Raw genomic sequence first — 9,835 nt, forward strand, 5'->3', positions numbered from 1 at the left:
GGTCGATTTATGAATGCATCTTCCTCCCCAAAGGTGAGCTCCTGCAAGGCAGGGACCATGCTGGATTCCACACAGCAGCAAACACCATGCAGAGTAGTCATTTTAAAAAGCTGACTGGAATTCAGTAATAAGATAGCTCAAGATGCATGTGAACAAAATTTCTTCTTCTTCTTTTTTAAGTAGGCTCCAGGCTAAGCATGGAGCCCAATGCAGGGCTTGAATTCATGACCCTGAGCTCAAGACCAGAGCTGAGATCAAGAGTCAGATGCTTAACTGACTGAGCCACCCAGAGGCCCCTGAACAAAATTTCTAAATCATTAAAAAAACCACAATTGAGAAATTTAAAATTTGTAAGAAGGGGAAATAATCCAAACCTGTAGATCAGTACTGATCCACCAGATGCATAAATGCTCCAGCTGAATTATCTTTGCAATGATGTATCGTTATGGAATATCTGCACTGACAAAAATTTCTACCCAAGGATTAACATGGTATGTGTGGTTCGCCTTCACTTTTAAATCATGATGTAGGAGCGACGGCTGCAGATTTGGTGAAGTAATCTTGGGAAAGTCATTTTTCTTCCTCTGGATTTCAAATTCATGAATGGAAAATGGGCAGCAGAGTCGGGGGATTGGTGGAAGAGGTGAAAGAGATTAAGAGTACATTCACGATAAACAGTAATGTACAGAAGAGCTGACTCACTGTATTGTATACCTGAAACTAGTGTAACACTGTATGTTAACTATACTAGAATTAAAATTTAAAAAAAAAGTAAATACAAGGGGCAGCAGAGGAAGGGGTAGGATATTAAATTAGGTGGTCTATAAAGTTTCTTTAAGCACCAACTATGAAAATCTGGGTATACAGAGTCTGAGCAAAAGCTATTTACTTCACTAGCTTTAAGATGAGACAAATACAAAGTTTACATTAAAAGATAAAAAGTATTAGTATATCTGTCAAGACAATAACTCTTCCAAAATACTGTTTTTAGTAATAATTTTAGGAAATGAGAGGAGGTGGCCAAGTATTCTAGTGTGCCAGGTACTTCCTAGATGTTTTTTAAAAATGACTAACTTAAAACAAACAAACAAACAAAAAACAACTAAACAAATCAATTGGGTTTTCTAACTACCAAAATGTGGATAAACCACAAGACAGATCACAATGCCTGAAACCAACCACACATAGGACTGCAATCTCTAAAATGCAAGCATATGAACAGAACATAAAGAAATACTCCCAAACTAAAATAGTTGTCAGGTTGGTAGGATTATGAAGTATTTTCTCCCTCAACTTTCCAAACTCTGTTCTATGAATTATATAAAATATGTGTCATCAAAATAGCATCCAAACAGTATTTTAAAAAGTAACATTTTATAATCATTAAAGGAAATTACTGACAAAACTAAAAGCATGGTATGTTAACTTCGAATCATTTCTTCCTCTGAGACAAAATTCACCATCTATATAAATAAAATCACATAGAAAACATGCCAACTGGATGCAGCATCCAGCCATGCTGCCTGCACTTCTTCATGCAAACAGGGTTAAAGGAACCGGGCACCAGGCCATGAGATGAGTCAGGGCTCTGCTCTGTCTCAGCCCTGCTGGGAACGCCCAGCTCCCAGCTCCGCACCAGGAATACTGCAATGCAGCAGAATGCTGCCTGAGCTCGGGAAACACCCAAAGACACAATCCTCAGACAAGGATATCCAATAGGTATCCTCTACCACTTTGTTAAAACCCTAATTTCTTTTGATGATAGTATTTATGGAAGTTACAGAATACATTTCCCATTAGTTTTTTAATGCTTATTCTCCATAAAAAGAGATCAAATGAAGTCTGAGTATGTCTGATTCCTAGTAGAACTTGTCATTGTTTTATAAACTGCCATCAAATAATTTAACCTTTTTGCCCCCCTATAAATTATTACATCTTCCAAATAATAATAGTGTGACATTTTACTTCTGCAGAACCATTTTTTTTAACTGTTCAGAGGAGGCAAGACACTTGATAGTTAATTCTTAATAACAAAGAAGCTATTAATCCTGCTATATTTAGAAGCTTATAGCTAACACAATCTGCATATTTTATCAGGCAATGCGGCTTTCAGTCAAGTCTGAATCCCTTTCCTTCTGCTGCTGACGTTACTGGGTTACTGGTTAATACATAACGGCCCACTAGCGCACTGCCCGTTAATACCTTCCGAGAATCAAAGTACCAGTAGAGAAAGTGTGGAGCCGCCTCGCCAGGTCCTCTGCTGCGAGCCACACTGATACACATTTAGTGACCTGGGGACATTTCTTTGGTTAACTTCTGAGAGTTGATTGAATTTCTAGAGATGTTTAAAATGTCACTTAGTACCAATCTGTGTAAATTTCTATTTAAAGACCAGCTGAATGTATTTCAAACCCAGAGTGATTTGCATCACTACACCGTGAATTAGGTGAGCATTACATCTCACTTAGTGAAACAAAACAGATGTGCATCCAATTACCTTAAGACCCGGACTTCCTCCCCCAGGGAGGCCGGGGGGCTTTCACCAAGTGTGGTGAACATGAACGGGAAGAGGGGGCCAGCAAACTGGTGAAGGAGGCCACCCAGCACCAGCTCCCCGCCTCCTTGGTCTTTCCCTCACTGCCCCCCCGCCGCCCCATTCTCTCCCAGCCTCACGGCAAGTGTCTTCTCCATCCAGCAAAGGCAGCCAGCGGCTCTCTCTGGCCCACACGAACTACCACAGTCCTTGTTACACGTTCCTGGTTCTCCTTCTCTTTGATCCTCTTTTCCTCTTAAAATCCAAAACACATGAGCGCCACGCTATCTCGGTTGGTCACTATCATAGATGTTCTCCCCCTTTTCTCTCACATGTTTGCATCTGGTGCTTTTTCCTGTCACCCCGACGCCCATCACCCCTTTGTCCTCTTTCTGGGGGGCTGTGACTTCTTTGCCACAACCACTCCCTGCTCTGGCACGAGGCTCAGGGCATGGTGAGAAAGTCTGAGTTTTCTCGTCAACCTGAAGACTTCCATTCATAATACCGTTAGCAACGGGAAGGGAGGGTTAAAGCCCCCATAATACGCTACAACGCTGGCAAGCAATTTCCCTCCATCTTTACTTTGTTAAAAACAGTGATGACGGTTTTCCCTTTGCTGCCCATAAATGTCACTTGTTATGCTACACTGCATATTCAAACCCAGCGAGCTGCAGACTGGTCTGTCCTACGAAGGGTGCAGGGCCCTGCCTACGGTGTGACAGCATAGGACAGTAGGAACCCAGGCTGAGGGACTGCTGGCCTAAGGCGTCCAGGCAGTGCGGTGTCACGGAGAAGTCTTCCTGTGAATTTATTAACCATTTTACTAACCATTTTGGGGAAAAAGCAAAGGCCAGAAATGTGTACTTTTTAGTCATCATTTCTTCATCCTTTAGGGAAATTAAGTCCTCAGAAAAATAATTTTTAAAATCCCCATTAAACCTTCCACACGGCTGTATCTCTAAGAAGTTAAGGACTGTAAAAAGTTCTAACTTTCTTTCACATTCTAGTCCCTAGCCATCTCTGCACTAATGAAGAGGAGGTAAAACCCCCTAAATTATATATTTTAGGAAAAACTAGAATCCCAAGCTTAGAATAAGTATTGACTAAAGGCAGCCATTATTTTCAGTCTTAAAGACTAAGTACTAGGGCTAAGACACCCAAATGTAAACAAAAACAAAAACCCACAGCACCCGATCCCAGCCTGGTCACTAATAAGCTAGAGCCCTCCTGGAACCTCCAGTTTCACCAGCTGCAAGCTGGAGCATCTCTTACCTGCTCCTACCTTTACCACCCAACCAAAAATGCACCTCAGGTAAAAACTGCTACAGGACCGTCATTAAAACTGTAAAATGCCTAATGAGCAATGAGCACCTATCTGGCTGTAATTTTATTTTATTTTTTAAAGAGTTTATTTATTTATTTGACAGAGAGAGACAAAGCGAGAGAGGGAACACAAGCAGGTGGAGTGGGAGAGGGAGAAGCAGGCTTCCCGAGGAGCAGGGAGCCCGACGCGAGGCTTCATCCCAGGACCCTGGTATCATGACCTGAGCCGAAGGCAGACGCTTAACAACAGCCCCTGGTTGTAATTTTAGAAGAACACTATGAAGAAAACAATTTTCTACAGGCCAGAAATTACAGGAAAGAGATTTCTCTTTTTCAGATCAGAGGAGCTAACATTCCCCTGCCCACCAACTCTCCAATCCTTTAGTATCAAAATAAACCACTGAATTCGCAATCTTTATTCTACACTTTAAGGAATACTGTAACAGAAAGTTTACAGTTAGCTGGAGTGGTTAAAAAAATATATATCTTCAGGGGTGCCTGGGTGGTTCAGTCGTTCTTCGCATCTGCCTTTGGCTCGGGTCATGGTCCCAGGGTCCTGGGATCGAGCACCACATTGGGCTCCTGCTCAGCAGAAAGCCTGCTTCTCCCTCTCCCACTTCCCCTGCTTGTGTTCCTGCTCTCAAACTCTTTGTGTGTGTGTGTGTGTGTGTGTGTGTGTGTATACACACACACACATATATCTTCAGGTAAAAATGCTTCTATATTCAATTACAAGTGTTTGGAAACTTCTTTCCATAGAAAGTGGGGGAGGATAAAATAAAAGCAATTTCCTTTGTTCACGAAATTATGACTTCTTTCTTGTTGACAATCTTTACTCAGTTTAAACAATTTAGATTTGTTTTCCACATTATAGAGCAAGTCTACCTTCTTACTGTAACTAGCTACTGGATGTTCACATTTGATTAAATGTGCAAAAGCCAAAGTTAACTCAAAAATCACCCAGAAGAAAACCCTCCTATCAAGTGACCTGGGTCTGTACTTAGGTCTAATTAAATTATGCTAGTTTAGTCAGGATGCTAATAAGACTGATGGAACCATACAGTCTTTCTTTAAATTTTTTAAGTGAAAAATAAATTACAGACAGGCTGAATTGCTAGAAATACTTTTTTATTTTTTAAATACAGAATGAGGTAGGATTTCAATTTTAGACACTCTCATTCCTTCGTCAATGTTCAAAAGTGCAAGTCATTATGGAGCCAAGACCTGGATGCTTGGACATTTGCTTTGCTGAAATAAGAAAACGTACCATCAAGAAAACAGATGATTTGCACTAAAAAGCATACTACAGAAATAGGGCTTCCCCCTAATAATTTTAGCTAAGTTCAGTTCTAATGTTTGAGAAAAGTCAATTATTGATGAGCAGTCTAAAAGCAAAAACAAAACTTACAATTTTTTTTCCATAAAAAGAAACGGAGATCCAAGGTAGAAATCACCGATTTTAATACATAAACTGTGCAATGAAAATATGATCAAGAATTAGCCAAGTTCAAACTACTCAAAATACAGTAACAGAGATTAAGATATATTTTAACAAAATAATGCACACTCATTGAAAAATAACCAGAAAGACAGATTCCAAAATGCTGACACTGGTTATAGCTAGGTCAAAGGATTCCACGTGATTTTTTTCTTTACCTGTATACTTTTAAATTTTCTATCATGACTAAATACATTCTCTTTCTGAAAGAGTAGGTGGGTTAAAAAAAATTTTTTTAACACTAATGGTTTCCATGCTGGAAAACATAACCCCAAACATAACAGAAAACCCTAAGCAACATTAATAGCCTAAATATGTCTGAATGGCTCATTTGCTTTGAACATTCCGTGTGAGTCTAAGAAAAATATTCTTTCGCACACTCTGACCTTCTCACCCTCTCACAGAAAGAGGCTACAATGAAGCATCTCCTGAAACGGCCTTTGAAAGAAACAAACAATCAGAAAGAAACGTGGGAGGGGAGGGTTGAGACAGACAGTATAAATCCCCTTATTGACAGAACCGCACAGCTTTTTTGTGATTATAAGAAGCTCGATGGCAAATATTTTCAGACAATGACCAATCCCTTAGTTCTAAGGTTAAAATGTCCTTGGACATCACCCCTGGGTTTCCAGATGGACGGTGCCACACCCATTCTGTGCTGTCAGATACGCTCACCATCAACTACCAAGTGGTCCTAGAGTCCAGAAACTCTCCCTGAAGACAAGCTCAGTTCTCAAGATGAATCTAGCCTTGCTTTGGGAAGGTCACTATTTGAGGAGACTGCTAGAATATGCAAACCTTTTGCTCGCTCTCCCCAAGTAGATGCCTAACCCGAGTCTCTCTCTCTTTTTTATTTTTATTTATTTAAAAAAATTCTGTCAACTAGGGAGGTCTGGGTGGCTCAGTCGGTTAAGCGTCTGCCTTCGGCTCAGGTCATGATTCCAGGGTCCTGGGATTGAGCCCCACATCGGGCTCCCTGGTCAGTGGGGAGCCTGCTTCTCCCTCTGCCTGCTGCTCCCCCAGCTTGTGCGTGCGCTCTCTCTCCCTGACAAATAAATAAAATCTTAAAAAACTAATCTGTAAACTAGATTCAAATATCACAGGGTCACCATTAGGATCATCTAAGTATTACACAAATAGAAGGGTATGATTAGTGAAACCCAGCAGTGCACTGGACACTGAGATGCTGAGTCTGGTCCAGGAAGCAGGATTAGCTGGTGACTTTGGGCGAGTCCTTTCACCTCAGCCTGTTTGCTCGCGCGTGAAATACGGCAATACACCCAGACAGCAAGGACGCTGTGAGGACCAAGAGGCAGACCTGGGAGCGCACATCCACCTAGAACAGGGATGCTCTGCTCGCGGCCCGGGCCGGCCCTTGTCATTCTCTGGGCCTCAGCTTCTGGGTCTGCACAGGGCAGGACCAGGACGCCCGTCCGCCAGGGCTCCCCCCCAGCTCGGACCCCTACACCCAGGCTGCGCACAGCTCCGCGGGTCTGCCCCTGACACATCCCTCCCGAGGACGGCCCGGCCTGGCCACAAATCGAAACCGAAAAGCTCATGTGACATTGGAGGCCGGAATGCAGCCTCCGCCCGCGCTCAGCCCGGGAGACGCTGTCTCCACCCAACTCGGCCATCTTGAGGCCCGAGCAAACAAAGCGATCCCATTGTTTTGGGTGACGGCAAGACAGGGACACCCGCTCTTCGTTCCCCGAGACCCGGAAGGGGGCACCCCCGGGGCTCTGGCCTGGCAGGGGGTGTGGCGCCGGCGTCGCCGGGCGGCCCCGGGGACCCATACCGCAGGGCATCTGCAGCCCGGAGGCCGCTCCGGTCCTAGCGTCCTAGCGTCCGGGCCCCCCGCGCCCCCGGCCCCCAGCCCTCCGAACCCGGCCGCCCGGAGCCCCAACGCCCGGCCCCCGGCCCCGCACCTTTGAGCGTGGAGCGCTCCACCAGGACCGTGTGGACCTGGGGGTCCGACAGGAACTTGCGCATCTGCTCCAGGGCGCTCTTCTCCTCCAGCGCCGCCTCAAGCGCAGCCGGCGCCTCGCCGCCATCCTCCAGCAGCAGCGGCACCAGCTTGCGCAGGTGCTTCTGCAGTACCGACACGTCGGCCACGTTCTGTACGGCCGACACCTCCAGGCCGGCCGAGCCGTCCTCGCCGCCACCGCCGCCCGGCTCCGACATGGCGCTGCGCTGGGGACCCGCAGGGAGCCCTGGGCAGGCGGCCGCGGCTCCGCACGAGAGCGAGCGCCGAGCGGAGGAACGAGAGAAACGAGCACCTGAAGCTGACCGTCCGCTAACCGCGGCAGACTGAAGGGAGCGGGCGCCCGGCTCCGCCCTAAAGGCCGCCGCCCGCCAGCCCGCCCCGCCCCGCCCCGCCCCGCCCCGCCCGCCGCCCGGCGCCCGCCGCTTCAGCCACTAGCGCCCGCTCGCCGCCGCGGCGTCACGACGTTGCGCATGCGCGCGTGCGGGCCCCCGGGGACGCCGCCGCGCTGCCTTCTGGGATCTGTAGTCCCAGCGCTGGGCGGGCCCCCGCGTTTCCCCGCGTTTCGCAGCGCAAACCCTAAAGGTGGGAACTTGACTGGGCGCGTGGGCGGTGTAGGGTGGTCGGGGACTACAGCTGTCTTGTTCGCTGCTGTGGCCGAACAGCACAGAGCCTGAGACACTCCCTGAATATTGAATGAATGAATGAATGGTGTTAGTGAGGAGAGCTAACGTTTATTTTTTGGAGCAGTTAGCGTGTGACCGACATTGCTCTAAGCATTTAACCGGTATTATTGCGATGAACGAATGAATGACTACAGTGTGTTGAGTGCTAAAAGATAGTCGTGACATATGTGTTATCAGATATACACGTGAAGAGTGAGAACGTTTTTCAGAGGGGCAGGACATGAGGGGCGTGCCACATTGCTAGTCTGGAAAGAGGGGAGGTTGGGAAGGGGACAGTCCCAGCAGAGGAACTAGCTTTTACAAAGACAGAGGGGCCTGAAAGTTGCGGCTGGAGCTCTGACTGCAGAGGCCGTGTCAGGTAAAGCAAGGAGATGACACCCAACTGAACGGTGGGATAAAGCCAAGTTGTTGTAGGTGCTGGCTGCTAATGACGAAGTAATTCCCCCTGGGATGCTATGATGACCTAGTGGGAGACCTAGGTGAGAGCATCTATCTAGAACAGTGATGCTCTGCTAGTAGCGGGGGTTGGCACTGTCATTCCATGGGCCTCAGCATCTGGGGCTGCACAAGGCAGGGGCTGAGATGCCTGCCGACTAAAGCTCCTCCCAGCTGCCATCCACCTGGATCTCCTCCCTTACGCTGAGACGACATAAGGGTGGGAGTCCAGGCTGTCCACATTCTTGGTTTAGAGGTGACAGTTTCTTTTAAGGAGCATGAATTGGCCTTTGAAAATTCAAACTCATAACTTGCTTCTTTAAATTGGGTGGAGGAATGGAAGCCAAAGGCGTTATTTTTATATCAAAGTGCACAGTCACAGAGCTGAGTCCTGATTGGTAGGATGGTGATGGGATGATTTGATTCTCCCAAATCATCTTTGGAAAACTGGGAAACATACAATATGCCTATCCTTGCTCAATTACCCAGTGCCAAGGCCCAGGGGCTGCTGGAACACGGAAACTAATCAGATGATTCTTGTCTTTAAGGAGGAAGAGGGGACAGATTAATACCCCATCCTCCTGCCCTCCATCAGTTCACCCTCATGTGATATGCCCAAAACAGATCTAAATAACCTTCCAGGAAAAAAAAAATAAAGCAACGGCAATGAGTTTGTGTTGTGATCACAATGGTAATGAATAATAACACCACCAACAGCTAACACTGAATGCTCACTCAGCGCTAAGCACTCTGCTGAGCACCCCCCACCTCCGTCATGTCCTTTGGTGTAGGAACAGGGATGAAGAGGGAAATCTTTTAGGTGCAGGTTAGTGAACTCTGAATTGACCACACACCATCTGAGACCCAGAAACCCAGCAGCGACCTGGCAGATGGAGAGAGGCTGCTTGTAGCCTGCACCATGAGTCAGCACCGTTCAGGACGGCCCAGGAGATGCAGCCACTTGGGCATCCAAGAGACTCTGCAACCTGGCCCTGAGCCACAGCAGCAGAGGGGCCGGCTTTGGTTTTGCAGCTCTGTATGATAGGCTCAAAATTAAAAGTGTTATTTCTAAGAGGATGGAAATCGAAAAAATCTGAACAATCTACAAGGATTCATACGTTGACCCAAAGTGCTTGCATTTCTGTCTTATAAAGATGTTTGCTGTGTTCAACACCTAAGAATGGTCAATGTTGATTGACTGCTCACTGTACCCAGGTGCTAAGCACTCTAAATTTCTTATTCCCTGGCTGGCTAGACTTCCCTGGGGCTGCAAGGGGAGATCTCCTGTGAGATGCCCCTTTGGGCTCCGGGCTCAGGACTCTGCCCACCCCCCCATCGTCCTCCAAGCTGCCCCTGGGGGGAGTGGGGGGGCGGCCTTC

At 46.8% G+C, this 9,835-nt stretch overlaps 1 protein-coding gene across 2 annotated transcripts in view; it reads right to left on the minus strand.

Annotated features, from left to right (window-relative positions):
• DYNC1H1 (dynein cytoplasmic 1 heavy chain 1) overlaps positions 1 to 7,684 on the minus strand; it is a 69,627-nt gene extending 61,943 nt beyond the window's left edge. The window contains exon 1 of one of the 2 annotated variants that reach the window (XM_027569066.2): positions 7,280 to 7,684. In XM_027569066.2, coding sequence (XP_027424867.1) covers positions 7,280 to 7,535 — 256 coding nt within the window. In that variant the 5' untranslated portion in view covers positions 7,536 to 7,684. The remainder of the gene's footprint in view (positions 1 to 7,279) is intronic. The other variant, XM_027569065.2, reaches the window with a different exon arrangement.
• Positions 7,685 to 9,835: the final 2,151 nt, after the last annotated feature.

This window comes from Zalophus californianus, chromosome 6 (assembly GCF_009762305.2).
Source record: "Zalophus californianus isolate mZalCal1 chromosome 6, mZalCal1.pri.v2, whole genome shotgun sequence".
NCBI classification, from domain to species: Eukaryota; Metazoa; Chordata; class Mammalia; order Carnivora; family Otariidae; genus Zalophus; species Zalophus californianus.